Genomic DNA, 26,478 nt, shown 5'->3' on the forward strand with positions numbered 1-26,478 from the left:
AGTCCAGAATCTAACGAGTTTTGAAAAATTATCACTAATGCATTCACTATTTCTTGGGCTACTTCCTTAAGCACCCTGGGATGCAGACCATCTGGCCCTGGGGATTTATCTGCCTTCAATCCCTTCAATTTACCTAACACCACTTCCCTACTAACATGTATTTCACTCAGTTCCTCCATCTCACTGGACCCTCTGTCCCCTACTATTTCTGGAAGATTATTTATGTCCTCCTTAGTGAAGACAGAACCAAAGTAATTATTCAATTGGTCTGCCATGTCCTTGCTCCCCATAATCAATTCACCTGTTTCTGTCTGCAGGGGACCTACATTTGCCTTTACCAGCCTTTTCCTTTTTACATATCTATAAAAGCTTTTAAAATTAATCTATAAAATTAATTACAGAATGCCTGATATGAAAGATTGGGAAAAAAATAATCACTATTGTGTGATGAGGGGGTCTTTCAATCCTGGGATATTAAAAATAAGACGCATTGTTTTACCTGATCTGGAACTGATATCACTATAGTGTACAGCTTCTCGACTTAAAACGATTAGCCATCGGAAATGGGGATTCAAAATACAAATTAAAATAAAATTTAAAAAGAGAGGTTGTTCTCATCTTAAAAAAAAACAGAAAATGTACTATTCTCATGAAGTCAATTCCCAATACTTTGAATCACATCTTAATTAGGCATTTGAGGTGCATTTTCATTTTGGAAATTAAAATATCTTGTAACTTTTGTACCATTTCTATATTTTCACTATGTTTCCCTGCATTCACACTATATTCACCTTTCATTCTTGTCATATTTGAGGTCTTTGTTTTGTTAGACACCTCTTTAAAATTGTTTATATTATGCAGAATATCATTTAAAAATTTACCTAAAACTCCAATAATCTGGAATCCAATTGTTCAGAGATCATTCTGGTTTGGAATCTGGCTCACCAAGTTTTATTTTCTACAATCATTTTAAAAATCACTGGAGCCTCTTCCACATGCCTCCTTTAAACTCACCACAGTCCTGATTTCTACACTTGCTTTGAACTTATTACAGTCTCATTTCTCATATTCCCTATAACTAAAGGGGGCTCTGGTTCAACTCACACTTTAAACTCAACAGGTTCCCATTTCTTGCATCTCCTTTAAAGTTACCTAGTATTAAACTACTGCGTGGAATATTAATAGCAGTATATCCAAATGCCCAAAGGATCAAATTAAGGTCAGTCATCGCCAAAATCCAGAGGTAGCAGATTATTGGAGTTTTATTGTAATTTTTTTCTTCTGCAACTGCATGAGCCTGTCTTTTTGAAAGCATCTTTCCAAACAATGCATTTAAGCAAATATCAAGTGTTTTCTCAAAAATTTGAGATCATTATGGAGGTGTGTACTATCAACAAATGTATATTTGACTCTGAAATTCTCAAGATTAACTTTTGCTTAGCTAGAGGTGACCTATTCACTGGAATGCAGAAGCATTAGCCTGGTAGTCACTGATTCTATACCTTTTGATGTCACTGATTCTTCTTTAGCACCAGTTTCAGCTTTACTTGTAGAAGTGGTTCCAAGCACATTTTCACTGCTGGCCTCTGGTCTGGTACGAACTTCTTCAATTAGTTTGCTTGAGTCTTTTCTTTCATGAGCTGAGGTCATTATCAGCTGTTCAGAATTCCTTTGTGCTTCATCCTTCTGTACGTTTGCAGAAAATGATTCACTGGGTAACTCTGTTGTTTTCTCATCTCCCAGGAAATTGTTTTCAGTGTCATCTTGATTTATTTGATATTCTGTTTCTTTGACAACATGCTGTGATTTAATTTTAGTATCAGTGTCTTGATGTTTACTAGAGTGTGGTGTACGTGGATTCACATTCCCAGAAGGTAATGAATTGAAAAGTTCTACCATTGCTTCAGTTTCCAGAGAAGTATGCAACTTGTTACTATTTTCAGTTTTTGTAGTGGTCCCACTGTTGACAGCTGCAGTTGTTTCTTCCTCTGATGAATATACTGTGGAATTTAAAGCAATAAGTTGATTTTCTGATTCTAAATATAACCCTTTATCTTCCATGCTATTTTGTTGATAAGAAGAGTTTCCTTGGTTCAGGGTTTTGTCATATGAAAGGGTGTTCCCTTCAGATTGTGAATTTGATAAAAGATGTGATAAAGTTTGTTCTTTTTTGTGAATGCTGTTTTTGTCATTCAACTTTTCCTTTACCAGAACTTTGCTTTCATCTGAGACATGTATCAAAGCATCTGTCTGGACAAAGTCTTCATTAACACGCACATTTTCAGTAGAAGTATCTTCCTCATGTTTTGAAGTAGCAGGCCACTTAAGTTCTGACTTAGAAGTTGCTTGCTTTGCTTGCAAGCTATCTTCATCATGCGCTTTCAGTGAAAAGGGATTTTCAGCATCTGAAACAAGCTCGGTAGATGCTGATTTTAAAAGCTGATGTTCCTTCATGACAGGCTGTTCTACATTTTGGCATTCACTGTAATCTGAAGTCTGCTGATTGGATTCAGAATCTAATGTCAAGGATTGGTACTGTAAGGCATTTTGGTCCCCAGTTGGATTTTCCTTTGATAGATCCCTAGTATGATATGAAGCCTGCTGCATAGATTGTAATTGCCATGTTTCATCGTTGATATTTGTAGCTATGGCCCCTTTATCATCCCTAATTAGTTGTGACGTTTCTTCTTGTTTTTTAACCTTCTCAGACGACAAATTGTAATGGTCTGAAGTTTGCTCTTCTGCTAAGGTAAAATGTGTAACTTGTACAGAGGCTCCTTCATTATATAATTCATTCTGTGAAGATGGGCTGACTTGACTAGAGGAAGAAATTTCATTGAATTTTAAACTGAAGGCTTCCTGTTCATTATCAGTTTGTGTCTGGGATAAAAGCTTGTTGTTACCTGAATCATCAAGCTGTTCAAATTGTAAGGCTGGTATAACATCTTTCTCTTGTGAGGTTAATTGCTTATGGTGTAACTCTTCCTCTAACTGATGTTGATCACCATCTAAAACAGGACTCTCTTTTAAGTCTGTATTTACTATCTGTTCTTGTGAGAACTTTTTTCCATTCTGCAACTTATTTACTGAGGTAGAATCAGTGGGATTTGAAATATGTTGCTCTGATTTCAGTCCGGATGCTAAATTATCTTGTGGAAGATAATGTTCAACTTGCAATTTATCCCACACTGAGCGATCTGCATTATCTGCCTCTGTAAGAAATGTCGTTTCTGAATGTGGATTGTCATTAGATGCCCATTTGGAATGCATTGTTAAACTCTGTTCTTCTTCAGACAAACTTCCTGGTGCTAAAGGGTCACGTTTGCTCATGACAGCAATCTGTTGCACTTCTGAGATTAGGTCCTGGTTGTGTGCATCCTCCCGTTCACCATGTAGTTTTTCTCCAGAATGTACATTTTCATATGGCAGAGTCTTTGTATCATCTGAAATATGTTGCTTAATTTCTGAAATATGCATCAAATGTTCTTGCAAACTTTGATCTTTATGGACACTTTCCTTTGTCAATGGTTTATTAGGATGCAGGAGATCAAAATCTTGTGGTTCCTGAACACCTTGTGACTTTGATGTTTTGCCATCAAAGCTGTTTTTTAACCCATTCATAGAAAGTGTTGATTGAGTGTGTTCACTTTTTGTTTCCCTATATTCCTTCTCAGATTGTGGCAAGCTATCAGACTGACAGTTGGCATCATTCTCCACTCTGTTTAGACATTGTTTTGGTGACTGAGTTGTGTCACCATTTATTACTGAATCAGTAATTGATTTCAATGTGGAAGAACTCTCTTCAGATTTGGTATTCATTGTGTTTTCTTTCTTATCCCTAATGATACATAAGCTTTTCTCTTCTGGAGGATTGGAAGCAAAGCAATCTTCATTGTTTTTATTAAACATCAGTATATCTTTTAAACCAAAGGTATCCTTTTGTGATTTTGACCTATCATCATCCAATGTAGTTTTCTTGCTATTTTCAATAATGGTTTCTTTAGTTTCATCCGTTAAGGTAGCGATCTCAACTTCATTTCCTTGACTAAAGCCTAACATCTTACTTAAACTAGAGTGAGACCATTGTGAGTTTGATTTTCCTTTTCCTCCTGGAGCCTTTTCATTTCCATTAAGATTTTGTGTTTCTTCTGAAGGTCTGAATGTCTGACCCCCATTATCACTACCAAAGCTGAAGACATTACTTACTGCATTCAAATTAACCCACCAAGATTCTGACTGATCATTATCATTTCTACTTTCTTCCCTGGTGACTTTTGTTTCTACTGACACATCTGAATCCTGAGCATCATTGATTTGCCCAAACCATGACTTGTCACTTAAACCAAACTGTGACCGAACATTACTCATTAAGTTCTGATCATCTTTGTCAATATTTTTGGATTCACTATGTTTTGGCCTTGAATGATCTGCTACTGAATGCTCTGATATTTTGTTTCCTGACTTAGTTACTGAAGGTTTACTTGGGTCTGTTGAGTCATCAGCAAGGTAAGTATTTTCATGTTTATTATTTTCACCTTCCTTTGAAGATAAAATATCTTCTGATAAATCACTGTTGAAAGTTAACAGTTTTGACAAACCCCCAATCCAACCTGATATTCCAGAATCAGGGATTCCTTTAGTCTCATAATACATATTTTTATCTCCCCCTTCTGACAATACACTGTCCTCATCATTGTCTAATGGAATTTTCCGACTTTTAAAAGAGTTTTGCTGTATAGACAGGTCATTTGGTTCCACGGCCTGTTCATCCTTCTTAGCTTCCAAACCAAACCACCCACTAATTCTAGATCCAATCCAATCAGATTCCTCTTGCACAACTTCAGAGACTTCATTACTTTCCATTGTAATAAGTTTATCTTCACTGATTTCCTGCCCTGGATGTTCATCCTTTTCTGTACTAATATGTTCATTCTGAACAGAGTCAGGAAAAGTGAACGAGTTAAATTCATTATTATCTGTGTGTCCGGAGCCACTCTCATCATTTAATTGATTCTGATGATTAACTGGTGAAAGAATTTCATTTATTTGTACATTCTCATCAGGTGCTAGGCTTTTTTGAAGTTGCTCTTTACCAGAGTTCATCTCTAGCTTTGTAGTATGGTGTGCTGATTGAATCTGAGTGATTATGTTGTCCACAGGTTCAGTTTTGGCAGAATTACCTTCATAAACCTGGTTGTATTTATTAAACTTAGCTCCGTGTTCTAATGTGGCTTCTCTTTCTTCTGACTTTGAGAAAGAATTTTCTCCATTTTCATTAATCACAAAATCATTTTCTTCATCATCTATGAGATAATTTTCTTCATTAAGACAAAGGAAATCATTATCCTGAAAGAACAAATGTTAAGTGTTTAGTTGCATTTCCCATACAGAATACTTTGATAACTTTTTGGTACTCAGCAATTCTGTGACAGATTATCTTAAATCAAGAGCTGCTTTTGTGTGGGGATTATGTTACTTAGGAGCAACTGTCTCACCATGGAATAACCTCACACAATCAACCATGGGTAATAGCTCACCAGTACTCTGCTCCGCATCAAACCTTCTCTCACTAGTAACAGATAAATAGATCCAAAATTTCTTATTTTTCAAAGCTTTATAGCACAGTTAATACACAGTATATTACATACAATATATAAATATTAACAATGCTGAAGTATTTTAAAAATATATACTTCTTAATTTTGAAAATATTTTGAAAATAATGTATAAAACACTATTAAATCAATTAAATTTACCTGGGTTGGTAGCTCTACTTCAGTTGATGTTATGACATCATCAACTTTAACTGCATCTTTTGGAAAATATCCAAATTGCTTCCCTATCTGAAACAGAATTAACAGTATTACAAGAGATCTTGGGATCCATATAAAGGTCTTCATGCTTTGTGATTGCATTGTTGTAGGTAGACTCAAGGAACTGCAAGGGTAAAAATACCCTGACGTGACATATACAGGCATCCAAACAGCAACCAATATGTGGGCTATGAATTACAAGAGGAGATAGAAAATGCATGTCAAAAGGACAATGTTACAGTTCTTAAAGGGGATTTCAATAGGCAGATAAGATTGGAAAAATCAGTTTGGTGCTAATTTTGGATACCAAGAGAGAGAATTTGTAGTATGCCTATGAGATAGCCTTTCAGAGCAGCTTGTGGTTGAGCCCACAAGGGGATCAGCTATTCCAGATTGGGTGTTGAGTAATTCGTTGTGTAACTGGATTTGATTAGGGAGTTTAAGGTAAAGCAACACGGGAGACAGTGAACATAATATCATAGAGTTCACCCTGAAATTTGAGAGGGGGAAGCTCAAGATCAGTATTACAGAGATCCTGTTGTGTTCCATGTTTGACTGAGACATGCATTTCTCCCCGCACGCCAGATACAGCGGTCAGACCTGAAAGCTTCTTAATTTACAGAATGGACTGAGTTGCTGATTCAGAAAAGGCAAAAGGAGGTGGTGTGTGTTTCATGATCACTTGCTGGTGCTCTGATATGCAAGTTTTGTCAAACTCATGTTGCACTGACTGGGAATATCTAATAGTCAAACACCATCCATACTCTGTCCAGACGAAGGGTCTCGGCCCGAAACGTCAACTGTACCTCTTCCTAGAGATGCTGCCTGGCCTGCTGCGTTCACCAGCAACCTTGATGTGTGTTACCGTCCATTCCATTTACCTAGGGAGTTCTTATCCGTGAACCTGACCTCAGTTTACATAACACCAGTGGCCAACTATAATCAAGCACTTGAGACACTGCAGGATGCCATCTCCAAACAAAAAACAGTCCATTCCAATGCATTTCAAATCATCGTCGGAGACTTCAACCAGACTGGTTTGAAGAAAACCCTGCCCAGTTAATATCAGCATATAACCTGTAGTACTAGAGGTCCCAACATACTGAACCACTGTTATACTAAGATAAGGAATGCCTACCATTCCATGCCCAGACAATATTTTGGTAAATTGGATCACTTGGCTATCCTTCTCTAAACTCCAGAGATTAGGACAACAAAGGTTGTTGTGAGAGGCAGAGGAGAGGCTATGGGATTGCCTCAAGTCAGTGGATTAGGCCGTGTTCAAGGACTCATCAGGGATCTGAATGAATGCATCATGGTTGTATGGACTTTACTAAAACAGCCGTAGATGAGTGGGTCCCCACAAAACCATTCAGAGTCTTCCCTAAGCAGAACCCTGATGAACTGCAAGATCCAAAATCCGCTGAGAGTCGGAGGCATTCAAGTCTGGTGACCGAGAAACTTACAAGAGGTCCAGAAAGCCATCTCATGGGCAAAGTGGAAATCCTAGACCTACTTGAATGAATGCTTGACAGTTGTGGCAAGGATTGAATACTCTCACCTCTTATAAAGTTAAATCAAGCTATATAGGAGATAGTAGAGCTTCACTTCCAGATGAGCTCCATGTCTTCGATGCTTGCTTTGACCATCAAAACATGGAGGAACCATCACAAACTCCCACATCCCCCACTGATGCTTTGATTTCAGTCACTGGGGCTGATGTGTGAGCAGCCTTTAGGAGGGTGAACCCACAAGAACATTCGGCCCAGATGGGAGTACCTGGCCAAGTACTAATGACCTGTGCTGACCAACTGTCTGGAGTGTTCACTGAGATCTTCAACCTCTCGCTTCAGCAGTCTGAGATAACCAGTTGCTTCAAGCAGGCTTCAATTATACTGGTGCTCAGGAACATAGTAACCTGCCCCAATGACTATCACCCATTAGCATTTACATCCACATTGATGAAATATTTTAACAGGTTGGCGATGAAACATATCAACTCCTGCCTGAGAAGCAAATTAGATCTGCTCCAATTTGCCTACTGGAGCAACAGGTTCCCAATAGATGCCATCTCACTGGCTTTTCACTCAAACCCGGAACATCTGGACAGCAAAGGTACATACATCAGGATGCTATTTATTGAATACAGTTCGGCATTCAATACCGTCATCCCCAACAAAACTAATCAATAAGCTTCAAGACCTTGGTCTCAATACCTCCTTGTGCCATTGGATCCTGGATTTCCTCACTTGCAGACCCCAGTCAGTTGGGATTGGCAACAATATCTCCTCTACAGTCTCCATCCGCATAAGGGCACCGCAGGACTGTGCGCTTAGTCCTTTAAACTTCTAGCTTTATAATTATGACTTTGTAACTAAGCACAACTCCAAAGCGGTCTCGGCCCAAAACACTGACTGTGCTCTTTTCCATAGATGCTGCCTGGCCTGCTGAGTTCCTCCAGCATTTTGTGTGTGTTGCCATTTTCAACTTTACTGAAAACAGCACTGCTGTAGGCCAAATCAAAGGTGGTGATGAATCAGCATATTGGAGGGAGATTGAAAATCTAACTGAGTGCTGTCGTAACATCCTCTTACTCAATGTCAGCAAGACTAAGGAACTGATTACAGACTTCAGGAGAAGGAAACCAGGAACCTATGAGCCAGTACTCATTGGAGGATCGGCCTGGACCCAGCACGCAAGCACAATTACGAAGAAAGCACAGCAGCATCTTTACTTCCTTAGAAGATTGCAGAAATTTGGCATGACACCTAAAATGTTGACAAACTTCTAAAGATGTGTATAGTATATTGACTAGCTGCATCACGGCCTGGTATGGAAACACCAATACTATTGAATGGAAAATCATACAGAAAGTAGTGGATACGGCCCAGTCCAACAAGGGTAAAGCCCTCCCAACCACTGAGCACATCTACATCAAGCAGGAAAGCAGCATCCATCATCAGAGATCCCCACCACCCAGGTCATGACCTCTTCTCAGGCAGAATGTGCAAGAGCCTCAGGACTCACACCACCAGGTTCAGCAACAGTCACTACCCCTCAACCATCAGGCTCTTGAACCAAAGGGGATAGCTTCGCTCAACTTCACTTGCCCCATCAGTGAAATGTTCCCACAACCAATGGACTTACTCTAAAGGACCCTTCATCTCATATTCTTGATATTTATTAAACATAGAACATAGTATAGTACAGCACAGTACAGGCCCTTTGGCCCACAATATTGTGCTGACCCTCAAACCCTGCCTCCCATATAAGCCCCCACCTTAAATTCTTCCATATACCTGTGTAGTAGTCTCTTAAATTTCACTAGTGTATCTGCCTCCACCACTGACTCAGGCAGTGCATTCCACGCACCAACCACTCTCTGAGTAAAAAACCTTCCTCTAATATCCCCCTTGAACTTCCCACCCCTTACCTTAAAGCCATGTCCTCTTGTATTGAGCAGGTGGTGCCCTGGGGAAGAGGCGCTGGCTATCCACTCTATCTATTCCTCTTATTATCTTGTATACCTCTATCATGTCTCCTCTCATCCTCCTTCTCTCCAAAGAGTAAAGCCCTAGCTCTCTTAATCTCTGATCATAATGCATACTTTCTAAACCAGGCAGCATCCTGGTAAATCTCCTCTGTACCCTTCCCAATGCTTCCACATCCTTCCTATAGGGAAGTGGCCAGAACTGGACACAGTACTCCAAGTGTGGCCTAACCAGAGTTTTATAGAACTGCATCATTACATCACGACTCTTAAACTCTATCCCTCGACTTATGAAATCTAACACCCCATAAGCTTTCTTAACTACCCTATCCACCTGTGAGGCAACTTTCAGGGATCTGTGGATATGTACCCCCAGATCCCTCTGCTCCTCCACACTACCAAGTATCCTGCCATTTACTTTGTACTCTGCCTTGGAGTTTGTCCTTCCAAAGTGTACCACCTCACACTTCTTTGGGTTGGACTCCATCTGCCCCTTCTCAGCCCACTTCTGCATCCTATCAATGTCTCTCTGCAATCTTTGACAATCCTCTACACTATCTACAACACCACCAACCTTTGTGTCGTCTGCAAACTTGCCAACCCACCCTTCTACCTCCACATCCAGGTCGTTAATAAAAATCACGAAAAGTAGAGGTCCCAGAACAGATCCTTGTGGGACACCACTAGTCGCAATCCTCCAATCTGAATGTACTCCCTCCACCACCACCCTCTGCCTTCTGCAGGCAAGCCAATTCTGAATCCACCTGGCCAAACTTCCCTGGATCCCATGCCTTCTAACTTTCTGAATAAGCCTACCATGTGGAACCTCATCAAATGCCTTACTAAAATCCATATAGATCACATCCACTGCACTACCCTCATCTATATGCCTGGTCTCCTCCTCAAAGAATTCTATCAGGCTTGTTAGACATGATCTGCCCTTCACAAAGCCATGCTGACTGTCCCTGATCAGACCATGATTCTCTAAATGCCTATAGATTCTATCTCTAAGAATCTTTTCCAACAGCTTTCCCACCACAGACGTAAGGCTCACTAGTCTATAATTACCTGGACTATCCCTACTACCTTTTTTGAACAAGGGGACAACATTTGCCTCCCTCCAATCCGCCGGTACCATTCCCGTGGACAACGAGGACATAAAGATCCTAGCCAGAGGCTCAGCAATCTCTTCTCCCACCTCGTGGAGCAGCCTGGGGAATATTCCGTCAGGCCCCGGGGACTTATCTGTCCTAATGTATTTTAACAACTCCAACACCTCCTCTCCCTTAATATCAACATGCTCCAGAACATCAACCTCACTCCTATTGTCCTCACTATCATCAAGTTCCCTCTCATTGGTGAATACCGAAGAGAAGTATTCATTGAGGACCTCACTCACTTCCACAGCCTCCAGGCACATCTTCCCACCTTTATCTCTAATCGGTCCTACCTTCACTCCTGTCATCCTTTTTTTCTTCACATAATTGAAGAATGCCTTGGGGTTTTCCTTTACCCTACTCGCCAAGGCATTCTCATGCCCCCTTCTTGCTCTTCTCGGCCCCTTAAGCTCCTTTCTTGCTTCCCTATATTCCTCAACAGACCCATCTGATCCTTGCTTCCTAAACCTCATGTATGCTGCCTTCATCCACCTGACTAGATTTTCCACCTCACTTGTCACCCATGGTTCCTTCACCCTACCATTCTTTATCTTCCTCACCGGGACAAATTTATCCCTAACATGCCGCAAGAGATCTCTAGACATCGACCACACGTCCATGGTACATTTCCCTGCAAAAACATCATCCCAATTCACACCAAGTTCTAGCCTTATAGCCTTATAATTTGCCTTTCCCCAATTAAAAATTTTCCTGTCCTCTCTGATTCTATCCTTTTCCATGATAATGCTAAAGGCCAGGGAGCAGTGGTCACTGTCCCCCAGATGCTCACCCACTGAGAGATCTGTGACCTGACCCGGTTCATTACCTAGTACCAGATCTAGTATGGCATTCCCCCTGGTCGGCCTGTCCACATACTGTGACAGGAATCCATCCTGGACACACTTAACAAACTCTGCCCCATCTAAACCCTTGGAACTAATCAGGTGCCAATCAATATTAGGGAAGTTAAAGTCACCCATGATAACAACCCTGTTATTTTTGCACCTTTCCAAAATTTGCCTCCCAATCTGCTCCTCTGTATCTCTGCTGCTACCAGGGAGCCTGTAGAATACCCCCAATAGAGTAACTGCTCCCTTCCTGTTCCTGACTTCCACCCATACTGACTCAAAAGAGGATCCTGCTACATTACCCACCCTTTCTGTAGCTGTAATAGTATCCCTGACCAGTAATGCCACCCCTCCTCCTGCCCTCTCTATCCCTTTTAAAGCACTGAAATCCAGGAATATTGAGAATCCATTCCTGCCCTGGTGCCAGCCAAGTCTCTGTAATGGCCACTACATCATAATTCCATGTATGTATCCAAGCTCTCAGTTCATCACCTTTGTTCCTGATGCTTCTTGCATTGAGGTACACACATTTCAGCCCTTCTACCTTACTGTCTTTACACCGTTGATTCTGCTTCTCTTCCCTCAAAGCCACTCTGTATGTTAGATCTGGCTTTACTCCATGCACTTCTTTCACTGCTCTATCTCTCTGGGTCCCATCCCCCTCGCAAATTCGTTTAAACCCTCCCGAACCACGCTAGCAAACTTACCTGCAAGGATATTGCTCCCCCTCGAGTTCAGGTGCAACCCATCCAATCTGTACAGGTCCCACCTTCCCCAGAAGAGATCCCAATGATCTAAAAATCTAAACCCCTGCTCCCTGCACCAACTCCTCAGCCACGCATTCAACTTCCATCTCCTCCAATTCTTACCATCTCTGTCACGTAGCACTGGCAGCAATCCTGAGAACGCCACCCTTGAGGTCCTGTTCTTCAGCCTTCTGCCTAGTTCCCGAAACTCACACCTCAGGATCTCATCCCTCTTCCTGCCTATGTCGTTGGTCCCAACATGTATCACGACTTCTCGTTGCTTTCCCTCTCGTACCAGGATGTCATTCACCCGGTCAGAGACATCCTGGACCCTGGCACCCGGGAGGCAACAAACCATACGGGTGTCCTTCTCACGTCCACAAAATCTCCTGTCTGCTCCCCTGACTATAGTGTCTCCAATGACGACAGCTCTCCTCTTCTCCGTCCCACCCTTCTGCACCACAGGGTCAGACTCAGTGCCGGAGGCCCTGCCACCGTGGCTCACACCTGGTCGGTCGTCCCCGCCAACAGTATCCAGGATGGTAAACTTATTATTCAGGGGAATGGCTACAGGGGTGCTCTGCACTACCTATCTGCTCACCTTCGCTTTCCCCCCTCTGACTGTCACCCAACGACCTGCTTCCGACAGCCTAGGTGTGACTACCTCCCTGTAGCTCTCATCTATGACTGCCTCATTCTCCCTGATGAGTCGAAGGTCATCCAGCTGCTGCTCCAGATTCCTTACACAGTCTTCCAGATCATCCAGCCGTATGCACTTCTGGCAGATGTGACTCTGCGGGAGAGGGTCGTTCCCCCAAGACTGCCACATCTCACATGAGAAGCACATCACCATCTCAGGAGACATTGTAAAAACTAACTGCGAGCTAGCTTGTCCTCCGCCTCTTCTCATCGAAGCCTCAAAGCTCCACTCCTTCACTGGCCCACTCACGCACTGGCCGCTTCGCGTGAGCTATCCCTCTATTTATCTGTTTGAGCTTTCCAAAATGTTTGGTCACCTGACCTCGACTGCCCAATCAGCTGCGTTCTGCTTAGTCTGAGCTATTCAAATATTGATTGACTTATTGGCTATTGGTTAGCCATTTATTATTATTAATTCCTGTTGTTGTATTTGCGCAGTTTATTGTCTTCAGCACTCCAGATGAACATTCTAGTTTGGGCTGTCATTCACGAATTCTGTTACAGTTATTATTCTATAGATTTACTGGGTATGCCCACAAGAAAATGAACCTCAGCGTAGTATATGTTGACATATATGTACTTTGATAATAAATTTACATAGAATTTTTAACTTTAAAGGGACTTACAGAGGCACGAGTGAGAAGCTGGCTAAAGTTGATTGGAAGGAGACACAAGCAGGGGTGATGACAGAGCCGCAAAGCTGCAGTTCCTGGGAGCAACTTAGAAAGCACAGGGTAGCTACATCCCAAAGAGGACAAAGTATTCTAAAGGGAGGATGTGACAACTGTGGCAAGACAAGTCAAAGCCAACATAAAAGCAAAAGCAAGGCATGTAATAGAACAAAAATTAATGAGACATTAGTGGATTGGGAAGCTTTTGAAAAAGAACAGAAGGCAACTAAAAAAGCCAGGAGTGAAAAGATGAACCATGAAGATAAGCTGGTCAATGATATAAAAGAGGATTCCAAAAGGTTTTCTCAGAAGTTTAAAGAGTAAAAGAGAGGCAAGAGTAGATGTCAGACCACTGGAGAGAAAATTATAGGCAAGTTAGCCTGACCTCAGTGGTCCGGAAGTCATTGGAGTTGATTATTAAGGATGAGGTTTTGGGGCACTTGGAGGCACATGATAAAATGGGCCAAAGTCAGCCTTCCGCAAGGGAAAATCTTGCCTGACAAGTCTGTTGGAATCCTTTGAGGAAATAACAAGCAGGATAGACAAAGAAGAATTGGATGTTGTGAACTTAGATTTTCAAAATGCCTTTAACAAGGTGCTACACCTGAGACTGCTTAGAAAATATAAGAGCCCAGAGTATGACAGGAACCATACTAGCATGGACAGGGTATTGGCTGATTGGCAGGAGGCCAACAGTGAGAATAAGAGGAGCCTTTATGATTGGCTGCTGGTGACAAGTGGTGTTCCACAGGGGTCCGTATGGAGACCACATCTTTTTAAGTGGTATATCAATGATTTGGATGACAGAATTGATGGCTCTTGGCAGATGATACGAAGGTAAGTGGAGAGGTAGTGCTGAGGAAGCAGGGTGTCTGCAGAAGAACTTAAATTAGGAGAATGGGCAAAGAAGTGGCAGGTGAAATACAATTTCGGAAATTGTACGGTCATGCATTTTGGTAGAAGAAATAAAAGTGTAGTCTATTTTCTAACAGGGAGAAAATTAAAAAATCCGAGGTGCAAAGGATCTTGGGAGTCCTCATGCAGGATTCCCTAAAGGCTAATTTGCAGGTTGAGTTTGTGATGAGGAAAGCAAATGCAATATTAGCATTCATTAAAAGCAAAGATGTAATGTTGAGGCTTTATAAAGCACTTTGAGTATTGTCAGCAGTTTTGGGACCCTTATCTGAGAGAGGCTGTGCTGACATTGGAGAGTGTTCAAAGAAGGTTCATAAAAATGATTCTGGCCGAAACACCGACTGTACTTTTTTCCATAGATGCTGCATGGCTCCAGCATTTTGCGTGCGTTGCAGTAAATTACATTTTAGGTCCACTGAATAGATACTCAATCACAGAAATAAATTTTGCTGGGAATTGCGTTCTTCAATAATTGCAGATTTTACATAGAAGCCTAAGCACAGTAAAATCTGATAATTCAGAATCTGATTGCTTGGAGATGCTGATGGTTTGGCACCTGTCCAGAATGAGAGCCAGGGCTCCAGAGTTCAAGCACAGTGTACAACTGGAGCCCTAGTCTAGACAGTGAAAAGGATGAATGGCTAGAACCAGGACTGAGGTCTGGAATATCACGGGTCAGAAACATGGGTGCGTTTGCAGCCAGACCAAATTCCAGAGTGCCTGAATACTTCTGGCTCTCTTTAAAGTCACTGGAAAAGTTATCATACCATTGTATTGCATGTTAAAAAGAATTAAATGAATGTTTGTTTGGGAATTAACAGGAGTAAGTAACAACCAATACTCTGGAAAATGTGCAGCCTTATAAACACTGCTCCCAATTGTGGCCTCTTGCGTACACCCCTCTCCCTCTAACCCCACTGTTGGTAGCTGTGCTTTCTGCTGTGACATTTCTTTACAAGCCGATCTACATCTCATTCTACATCTTTTACAATACTTTTAGCCACCCATACTAATATTCAGCTTGATATTTATTTTCATCCATTTATAATCCTGTGTGATATATTGAAATGTTAATCATAAATTTATGATAGAACAAAGGCTGATTATGTATCTGTAGAATGTTGCAGAGAAAAAAACGTGATATACTTCCTACGTCTATCAGGTGGACAACCAAGAAAGAAAACAGAATTGATTTGATTGGTTATATTAATTAGCAAAAAAAATTGTACACAATACATTCTGGAAAAAAACATCAAAAAAATACTTACACTTCCAGCCCATAAGTCATCTCTTTTCCCGGTCAATTTAAGATAAACAAATATGGTATCTCCATGCTTAAAAGTAAGGAATCTACAGTCACGACCTGTGTAATCCGACATAGCCGTTACTCTACTCAGATGTCCTGCATAAATATCAAGGGTAACTTGGTCAAAGCTCACAAAAAATGAAGGAAAATAGATTCAATTCAAATAATATTGAAAGTATAAGCTATCCGTTCAAACAACTATTTGAATAGGTATTTTTGAATGATATAAGTTATTAGATAGGACAATTTGTCCTTGTATATGCTTTGACATAATCTAAAGAATCAGTTTGTTTTGCCTTATTAATCCAGAAAGGACAGCTGAATCCACAAAGCAATCAGAATTTCTGAAATAATTTGCATAAGGTACAAGTAGGTCAATAATCTCATTAATTAAAATCTCATTAATTAAATTAATTAAAATAAGTTTCAAGGTTTATCATGAAGGAATGGGTACAAAGAGAAATAAACAACCGTGGATTCTGGCCATCTGAAATAAAATCAGAAAATACTTGAAACACTAATCAAGTCAGCAGTATCAGCGGAAAGAGGAACAGTTTGATGACCTGAGACAAAAAATTATTGTTTCCAGCATTTGCTATTTTTATTTTTGATGGACATAAACTACAGCAAATAGCATAAAAACATTGGCAAAAGTAATACTGTAACACAAAAATTATCACTATACTGACAATCCAATATGTATAATAATTGAACAATCCACAAACCAAACAGGTTATTGAATTCTGAGAGAAGGTCAAGTTCAGAATAGAATTCTCCATGGAAATCATATATAGATGGTAAATCAGAAAAAGAAACAGATTAGCTTTATTTGTGACATGTACATCACACAGAGCAAAAACATACAGGTGCTTGAGAAACTGAAAGGTCTGGAGATGAATAAGTCACCTGGACCAGATGGACTACACCCCAGGGTTCTGAAAGAGGTAGCAGAAGAGTCGAGGTATTAGTAATTATCTTTCTAGAATCAATAGATTCTGGCATCATTTCAGAGGACAGGAAAATTGCAGATGTCATTTTACCCTCCAAGAGGCGAGAGAGGCAGAAGAAAGGAAATTATAGGCCAGTTAGTCTGACCTCAGTGGTTGGGAAGGTATCAGAGCTGATTGTTAAGGATGTGGTTTTGGGTTACTTGGAGGCACACAATAAAACAGGCCAAAGTCAGCATGGTTTCCTTAAGGGGAAATCTTCCCCGACAATACACACAAAATACTGGAGGAACTCAGCAGGCCAGGCAGCATCTATGGAAAAAAAAGTACAGTTGACATTTCGGGCTGAACCTCTTCGGATTTCCAGCATCTGTAGATTTTCACTTGTTCGTAATCTTCCCTGACAAATCTGTTGGAACTTTTTGAAGAAATAACAAGCAGGATAGACAAAGGAGAACTGGTGGATGTTGTGTACTTAGATTTTCAGAAGGCCTTTGACAAGGTACCACACATGAGGCTGCTTAACAGGAGCCCATGGCATTACTGGAAAGATACCAGCATGGATAGAGCATGGGCTGATTGACAGGAGGCAAAGAGTGGGAATAAAAGAGACTTTTTCTGGTTGGCTGTCAGTGACTAGTGGTGTTCCACAAGGATTTGCGTTGGGACCGCTACTTTTTACATTATATGTCAATGATTTGGATTCAAAGATTCAAAGTACATCTATTATCAAAGAACTATAAATTATACACCTTGAGATTTGTCTGCTTACAGGCAGCCACAAAGCAAGAAACCCAAAGAACCCAATTAAAAAAGAGAAAGATCATAACTACTGCACTGATGATGGCTTTGTGGCCAAGTTTGCGGATGATATGAAAACAGGTGAAGGGGCAGGTAGTGTTGGGGAAGCAGAGAGGCTACAGAAGCACTTAGACAGATTAAGAGAATGGGCAAATAAGTGGCAGATGGAATAGAGCGTTGGGAATTGTATGGTCATGCACTTTGGTCGAAGAAAAAAAAGTGTAGACTATTTTCTAACTGGAAAGAGAATTCTAAAATCTGAGGTGCAAAGGGACTTAGGAGTCCTTGTGCAAGATTCCCTAAAGGTTAATTTACAAGTTGAGTTGGTAGTGAGGAAGGCAAATGCAATGTTAGCATTTATTACAAGAGGATTAGAATATAAAAACAAGGATATAATGTTAGGGCTTTATAAGACACCGGTGAGGCCTCACTTGAAGTATAAGCAGTTTTGGGTGCCTTATCTAAGAAATGATGTGCTAACAGTGGAGAGAATTCAAAGGAGGTCCACAAAAATGATTCCGGGATTCAAAGGCTTGTCATATGAGGAGCATTTGATGGCTCCAGGCCTCTGCTCACTGAAATTCAGAAAAATGAGGGGAGTTCTCATCGAAACCTATTGAATGTTGAAAGGCCTCAATAGAGTAGATTTGGAGAGGATGTTTCTTATGATAGGGAAGTCCAAGACCGGAAGAACACAGCCTCAGAATAGAGGGACGTCCATTTAGAATGGAGATGAGGAGGAATTTCTTTAGCCAGAGAGTGGTGAATCTGCAGAGTTCTTTGTCACAGGCAGTTGTGGAGGCCAACTGGGCATGCTTAAGGCAGAGGTTGATTAATCAGGCCAAGAATGAATACAGGGAGAAGGTGGAAGATTGGGACTGAGAGGGAAATGGATCAGCCATGATGAAATGGCAGAGCAGACTCGATGGGCAGGGGTGGGAATTTAATACCAATTTAACAGCTTGTGCTTAAAGGCATTATGCTAATGGCTATGCTCCCGTACTCTTCCTCCTCCCCCACTATGAGGTGTGTCTCTGTCCCCATTCAGGAACTTCAGTGGAACCTAGTTAAACACAAAATCAGGGTTAGCACAGTAAGAAACGGTCTAAGGAGGTTCACCGCCACTGAAAGGCTTCTCAAGGAAATTAACTCCCAGAGAATAAATACCGTGTTCAATTTTGGTCATTAAAATACTAGGATCTGGGCAAGACATGCATTAACATGCATCTAATCTCTGGAGTCAGGGAAACATTTAAATATCACACTAAGATACAAGACTATTAAAAATGTAATAAAAATGCTTGCAGTACAGAACAACAATTACTTCAAGCAAAAGCACCAGTGCAGGACAAGGCACATATTCAAACAGTAAAAGAGCAAATCTGAGATTGATATCAGTCCAGTGAACAACTGGCATGGAGTGTCATGTCAGGGCTAAAGACAGAAATCTTCAATCATTTGGGAAAACAGTGTGACATAGTATGGAGCTCTTAAAACGGTTTTGATATATGTCACAACTGGGCACGTAATATCATTAATCTCAATCACTCCTGAAATCAAGATGCTTTCCTTAGTGTTTAAAACTGTACCACATCACTTACTTTCACATTCAGGATCCCCGCACAATTTAAAGTCCGACAGTTTGGAAATCATGAAGCATGGGATCAGCTGCAGGAACAGAAGTGAAGTGCTAAGGGCTGCGGCGGGCGCCATGTTGATCTGCACTTCCAACGTACCTTCTTCAGTTTGGGCAGTCAGATGCTGAGGTGGAAATAAAGAATGAACGTTTTTTTTCCTCCCACAGCCAACTAATAAATACCGACCCTTTCCCGTTTTCCTTTGAAGAGCTACAGTTATTATTCTTAAAAAAAAGCTACGACGTGTCCTTTGACTGTGGGGCGTTTAATGATTAACTTCATGCAAAAAAAAGGTGACTTGCCTGGGTAAATCATCAAACCTCAACGGTTTGGGAGCTATCTGTAACGAGGAACATTGCTTGCGAATTGCTCAGCCTAGTAACATTAAGGAACTTAGATTAGTTGTAACAACTGAAAGGTAATTGTCAGAATTATTGACTTATAATACTTAATCACTTTCCATCACTTCACATGACTAAATTTATTAGGTTATTTCGACTGCTGGTTGAAAGGTGACAAAGATGTGAAGCTTTCTGTGACTCTAGCCGTATTCGGATTTATCGTGCTACTGCAGATCTAACAAGGATTTCTAGAGTAGAAAAGAAACAAGTCAACTTCCAGACGGCCCATCGCGGCACAGATACTAATTGGTGAGCTGTCCAAAGCTTACGTTGACTTGTCTCCCTTGGACATTACGCCCTACCCAAAACTTGACCACATCGAAAGCAACTTTTTCAGTGTCATTCATTGCCCTCCTTTGCTGTCCACCCGTTATCCCAATGAAAACTGTCGGAGCTAGTTTCTCTAACTTGATATTGGAGACAGTTAGCGAGCTTCAGAAAGTTTTAAACTTACTAACAAGGTCTAACCCGTCTGCGATATGTCTATCAGAGCATAAAGTTTGACCTGGCTACTGGTTTAATCGCTGAATGTGAATCTCTGGTAGCTTCCCCGCCCCTAGATAACGCTAGCATTCAAGATTAATTTAATTTCAATCATTAACATTTTGTACCTTTTTCAGTTGTTGATTAACAGGATTATTTCAAAGAGGCTCTCATTCAGAATACATTTAAACAACGGCGATGTGCTTACTATATATCTAAACATGCAGTGGGATATTTAATATTGACGTCTTAATCGTAAGTTCCAGTCTTCACAGTTGAGAATGCTATTTTTCAATTGGACTTTCACCTTTGTGCGCCTGAGCCAATCAGAGAACTGGTGGAACACCAGAGCTTCTTTGCTAATTGTCAAAGGGCAGGGCAAAGTTCCGAGCCATCAGTGCATTATTTAACCAGTCAGCGCCGCGAAATCTACGGCACCCATCTTCGCAGTGTTCTTTTTGCTGGAAAGGAAACGGGCGAATAAAGACTCCATGCTTTGGTTTTGATCTTTTTTCCTGATTTAAATAGTATCTTTCAAACATCACACTGTGAACTACCATTGATTCCTGAATGCTCAATTAAATTCAGAGTTCAAAGTAAATTTATTACCAAAGTACATATATGTCACCATTTTCTACCCTGAATAAACGTTCTTGCGGCACACTCAATAAATCAATATTAACAACCATATTAGAATCAATGAAAGACCTCACCAACTTGAGTGCTCAAGCAGTGTGCAAAAAAACAACAAACTGTACAAGTACAAAAAGAAAGAAATAATAATAATAAATATCGATAACATGAGATGAAGGGTCCTTGAAAGTGAGTCCATAGGTTTTGAGAACATTTCAGTGATGGAGCAAGTGAAGTTATCCCCTTTAGTTCAGGGGTTGAGAGGTTAACTGTTCCTGAATCTGGTGGTGTGAGACCTGTTGGCAGCAGCGATAAGAGAGCATGATCTAGGTGGTGGGGTTCCCTAATGATGGGTGCTGCTTTCCTGTGACAACGCTTTGTGTCGATGTGCTCAATGATGAGGGAAGCTTTACCGGTGATGGACTGGGCCGCATCCACTAATTTTGTGGGATTTTCCATTCAAGGGCATTGGTGTTTCCACGAGGCTGTGATGCAGCCACCACACATACACAGAAGTTTAAGCAACACACATCAAAGCTGCTGGTGAACGCAGCAGGCCAGGCAGCATCTCTTGGAAGAGGTACAGTCGACGTTTCGGGCCGACACCCTTCGTCAGGACTAACTGAAAGAAGAGCTAGTAAGAGATTTGAAAGTCGGAGGGGGAGGGGGAAGATCCAAAATGATAGGAGAAGACAGGAGGGGGAAGTATGGCGTCAAGAGCTGGACAGGTGATTGGCCAAAGGGATATGAGAGGATCATGGGACAGGAGGCCCAGGGAGAAAGAAAGGGGGAGGGGTAAAAAACCCAGAGGATAGGCAAGAGGTATAGTGAGAGGGACAGAGGGAGAAAAAGGAGAGAGGGAAAAAGAAAAAGAATGTGTGTATATAAATAAATAACGGATGGGGTATGAGGGGGAGGTGGGGCATTAGTGGAAGTTAGAAAAGTCAATGTTCATGCCATCAGGTTGGAGGCTGCCCAGACGGAATATAAGGTGTTGTTCCTCCAACCTGAGTGTGGCTTCATCTTTACAGTAGAGGAGGCCGTGGATAGACATATCAGAATGGGAATGGGATGTGGAATTAAAATGTGTGGCCACTGGGAGATCCTGCTTTCTCTGGCGGACAGAGCGTAGGTGTTCAGCGAAACGATCTCCCAGTCTGCGTCGGGTCTCGCCAATATATAGAAAGCCGCATCGGGAGCACCGGACGCAGTATATCACCCCAGTCGACTCACAGGTGAAGTGTCGCCTCACCTGGAAGGACTGTCTGGGGCCCTGAATGGTGGTGCGGGAGGAAGTGTAAGGGCATGTGTAGCACTTGTTCCGCTTACAAGGATAAGTGCCTGGAGGGAGATCAGTGGGGTTGGATGGGGAGGATGAATGGACAAGGGAGTCGCGTAGGGAGCGATCCCTGCGGAAAGCGGGGGGAGGGAGGGAAAGATGTGCTTAGTGGTGGGATCCCGTTGGAGGTGGCAGAAGTTACGGGGAATAATATGTTGGACCCAGAAGTTTGTTAGTTTTAGATGGCATGCAGAATCTTCACAAATTCCCATTGTTAATTCCAGTTTTGAGTCTTTAAAGGTTTCAAAGGTTCAATACAAAGTACCGTTAAGTTAATAGGCCAGTATTAATGAAATGATGCGGGGTGGCGGGGAAATACGTATTGTAATGACTGATGTTGTGCAGAAATAAGAACTTATGGGTACCTGAAGTCGTAACTGCCAAGGTAATGCCCAGCCTCTGAGAAGTGTGATTGGTCAAAGTAGCATTACTAGGAATCATGTTTCTCTTCTTGCGTATTTCTGTTTTTTTTTAGATTAAAAACACGAAGTTTAATGAACACTGAACTAAATAAATAAAGGAACAATGCCATTTATTGAGATGGAAGATTAGCTTTTCAGACTAAGAAAAAAACATTATATTTTTCAGTCCATTATGTTCTGAATAAGTTATGCAGAAAAATTATAATTCCCAGACATAAAATTAGTGTTCAGATCCAGAGAGGTTGCTACATTGTGAATTACAGCTGAGGGCCATAAAAATTATACTAAACCCCATTTTACAAAGCAGATGACTGGTTTGTAAGAACTTCATTGCGAAATTTCAATGGATTACCTTATCTTTCGTTTCAGTGATAAAGCTGTAGTCATCTGTGGAAAATACTGAAGCATTGACAACCGTTTGGAATTTCTGTGTATAATAGATCAGGAGAAATCCTAATATCACTGTTATTTTCATTGCAGAGAAGTACGATAATTTTGCTGACATTAGCACTGCAAAATCTGGGTTTAGAATTCTGAGTGCTTTAGGATCTCATCCAGACAGGAATAGTTTCAATCTAGACATTCATTTCACTACTCCAGTTGAACAGATGTAGTGTTAAGTAACTGCTGCCTTACTAATACTTAAAGTATTAATGTAGTGTAAATATGTTTTTTTTGGGAAAAACATGAATTTTCTTTGTGACCACCCAGATAAAAATTGTCAGGCATTCCATCTCTACTCCTGGGAGCCTTCCTGTCTTTTGGAAAGCACAATAATAACTGTCTTATAAATAATTAATTGCCAGAACAGTACTTGGAGCATCATGAAGATGTAGTTTTATTTAGTCTTCAACGTGATGGTACAGGGTCCTTGTACAGCAACATATAAATGTCTTGAAAGAATGCACTTTTCTATGATGAAATAATATATTTCTGTGATTTCAATTCATTTTACTCTGGTGTATGCAAAGCAGCATTTATGTATAAACTCTTGGAGAAATAATTATTAAATCACCTATGGAAATAAAACATAAATAGCCTTATTAAATAGTCATAGTCATAGTCATAGTCATACTTTATTGATCCCGGGGGAAATTCATTTTCGTTACAGTTGCACCATAAATAATTAAATAGCAATAAAACCATAAATAATTAAATAGTAATATGTAAATTATGCCAGGAAATAAGTCCAGCACCAGCCTATTGGCTCAGGGTGTCTGACCCTCCAAGGGAGGAGTTGTAAAGTTTGATGGCCACAGGCAGGAATGACTTCCTATGACACTCTGTGTTGCATCTCGGTGGAATGCCACACAAAGCACCCAGCTATTTTTTTCATAAATATATTTTAATGCAGTTTTAGAGAAGCCAAAAATTTTTATTCACATTAATTATGCACACTGTGTTTGTTTAGATTAATCCATTGACACGCACAATAATCAGTTAAAGGCATGTATTAAAGAGTTGTTAAATTTGGTAAAAGTTTTATCAGCATCAACAATTTATTTAATTTAGCAGTTGCACCTCAAGGATATGTGCACTGTTCCACTGTCTCTACACCTATGACTGTGTAGCTACACACAGCTCAAATGCCATCTATAAATTTGCCGATATCAGAACTGTTGTTCGCAGAATCTCAGATGGTGACGAGGAGGCATTCAGGATAGATCAGCTAGACCAGTGACATTGCAACAACTTTGCACTCAACGTCAGTAAGACTAAGGAATTGATTGTGGACTTCAGGAAAGGGAATTCGGGAAAACATGTACCAGTCCTCATCAAGGAGTCAGTGAGTCATCAGTAGAAAGGTGAGCAGCTTCGAGTTCCTGGATATCAATCTGAAGATCTCTCCAGGGCCCAACATATTGATGCAATTACGAAGAAGGTACGCCAGTGGCTATATTTAGTTAGGAATTTGAGGAGATTTAGTTTGTCACCAAAGACTCTAGCCAATTTCTACTGACATACCGCGGGGAACATTGTAACTGGTTCATCACCGTCTGGAATGGAGGGGCCACTGCACAGGATCAGAAAAAGCTGCAGAGCTGCAGACTTAGCCAGCTCCATCATGGGCACCAGTCTATCCACCATCAAGCACAGGCAGTGCCTCAAGTACAAGGCATCCGTCCATCATTAGAGATGCTCACCATCTAGTACAGTTAGAGCAGTGAGAATGGCTCCAGGACCTTTGCTGTGTACTTTGTATGAGATGTGGGAATTCTGAGAGACCTCCATCCTCTCAGATAACCACGTCTGCACTAGGTGCACTGAGCTGCAGCTCCTCAGAGAACGTATTAAGGAACTGGAGCTGTGGCTTGATGACCTTCAGCTCATGCGGGGGAATGAGGTGGTGATAGGAGCTAATTACCCCAGGTTGCAGGAGGACAGGTAACTGGGTGACTGTCAGGAGATGGAAGGGAAATGGGCAGCCAGTGCAGAGTACCCCTGTGGCTCTTCCTCGCAATAAGAAGTATACCACTTTGGATAATGTTGAGGGGGACTACTGGGAGGAGTTGCAGCAACCGGGTCTCTGGCACTGAGTCTGGGGCTGTGGCTCAGAAGAGAAGAGAGGTGAAGAGGACTGCAGTGTTGGTAGGAGATTCCATAGTTAGAGGAATAGAGATGAGATTCTGTAGACATGATAGAGACACCCAGATGGTGTGTTTCCTCCCAGGTGTCAGAGTCAGGGATGTCTTGGATTGGATCCACAGCATTCTAAAGGGGGAGGGGGAGTAGCCATAAGTCTTGGTACATATTGGTACCAATGGCAGAGGTAGGGAAGGTGAAGAGGTCCTGAAGAGAGATTTTAGGGAACTAGGTAGAAAGCCGAAAAACAGGACCTCCGGGGTAGTAATCTCTTGATTGCTGCCTGTGCCATTTCCCAGTGAGGGTAAGAATAGGATGATTTGGCAGATGAATGTGTGGCTGAGGAACTAGTGCAGGGGCAGAGGTTCAGGTTTCTGGATTGTGATCTCTTCTGGTGAAAGTGCGATCTATACAAAAGGAGAGGTTTACCAATATCCTTGCAGACAGGTTTGCTAGAGCTGTTTGGGAGAGTTTAAACTAATTTGGCAGGGGGATGGACACCAGAGGATGAAGTAGTTGGTTTACAAACAGAGACAGTGTGTACTGAGACCGCTGGCGAGGACAGGCTGATGATAGGACAGAATTGCAGTCAACAGGATGAGTTGCAATGTAAAAGGTAGACAAAATTGAAAAGGGTGAATACAAGGTCTGAAGGTGTGATACTTGAATATGCACCGTGTATGGATTAAAGTAGATGAACTTGTAGGACAGTTACAGATTGGCACGTATGATGTTGTGGGCATCACTGAATTGTGTCTGAAAGAAGATTACAGCTGGGAGCTTAATGTCCAAAGATACCCATTGTATAGAAGGGACAGACAGATAGGTGGGGGGGGGGGGGTGGTTCTGTCAGTAAAAATGAAAGCAAATCATTAGGAAGATGTGACATAGGGTTGGAAGGTGCTGAATTGTTATGGGTAGTGCTAAGGAATGGCAAGGATAAAAAGACCCTGATGGGAGTTATATACAGACCTGAACAGTAGTAAAAATGTGGTCTACAAATTACAATGGGAGATAGAAAATGCATGTCAAAAGGGCAATGTTACAATAGTCATGGGGGATTCCATTTTGCAGGTAGATAGGGAAAATCAGGTTGGTGTTGGATTCAAAAAGGGGGAATTTCTAGAATGCCTATGAGATTGCTTTTTAGAACAGCTCATGGTTCAGCCCACAAGTGGATCAGATATTCTGGATTGGGTGTTGTGCAATAAACCACAATTAGTTGAAGAGCTTAAGGTAAAGTGTAAAGTTAAGGTAAGGTGTTGGGAGACAGCATGTTTACAAGTAGGTGATGGGTGTAATATGAACGTAAGCAAGGACAAGCCCATGATTGGGTACAAATACATGCAAAGCAAAGAGATAGATTGTAGCACGGAGGCAAAATTCAAAAGGGCAAAGAATGCAGGACTGAAGGTTCTATATTTAAGTGCACATAGAATTTGGAATAAGGTGGACGAACTCATGGCGCAATTAGAGATTGGTCGGTATGATGTTGTTGCCATCACGGAGTCATGGCTGAAAGAAGGCCATAGTTGGGAGCTTAACAACAGAGGATATACTTTGTATCGAAAGGACAGGCAGGAAGAC

At 41.3% G+C, this 26,478-nt stretch overlaps 1 protein-coding gene across 1 annotated transcript in view; it reads right to left on the reverse strand.

Annotated features, from left to right (window-relative positions):
- mia2 (MIA SH3 domain ER export factor 2) overlaps positions 1-22,329 on the reverse strand; it is a 79,483-nt gene extending 57,154 nt beyond the window's left edge. Inside the window, exons 1-6 of the mRNA XM_072267766.1 lie at positions 22,252-22,329; positions 19,333-19,405; positions 18,995-19,154; positions 15,608-15,741; positions 5,757-5,843; positions 1,503-5,346 (exon numbers count right to left, since the gene is read on the reverse strand). Coding sequence (XP_072123867.1) covers positions 1,503-5,346; positions 5,757-5,843; positions 15,608-15,741; positions 18,995-19,106 — 4,177 coding nt within the window. The 5' untranslated portion in view covers positions 19,107-19,154; positions 19,333-19,405; positions 22,252-22,329. The remainder of the gene's footprint in view (positions 1-1,502; positions 5,347-5,756; positions 5,844-15,607; positions 15,742-18,994; positions 19,155-19,332; positions 19,406-22,251) is intronic.
- Between the last annotated feature and the right edge of the window lie 4,149 nt (positions 22,330-26,478).

This window comes from Mobula birostris, chromosome 1 (assembly GCF_030028105.1).
Source record: "Mobula birostris isolate sMobBir1 chromosome 1, sMobBir1.hap1, whole genome shotgun sequence".
Lineage (NCBI taxonomy): Eukaryota > Metazoa > Chordata > Chondrichthyes > Myliobatiformes > Myliobatidae > Mobula > Mobula birostris.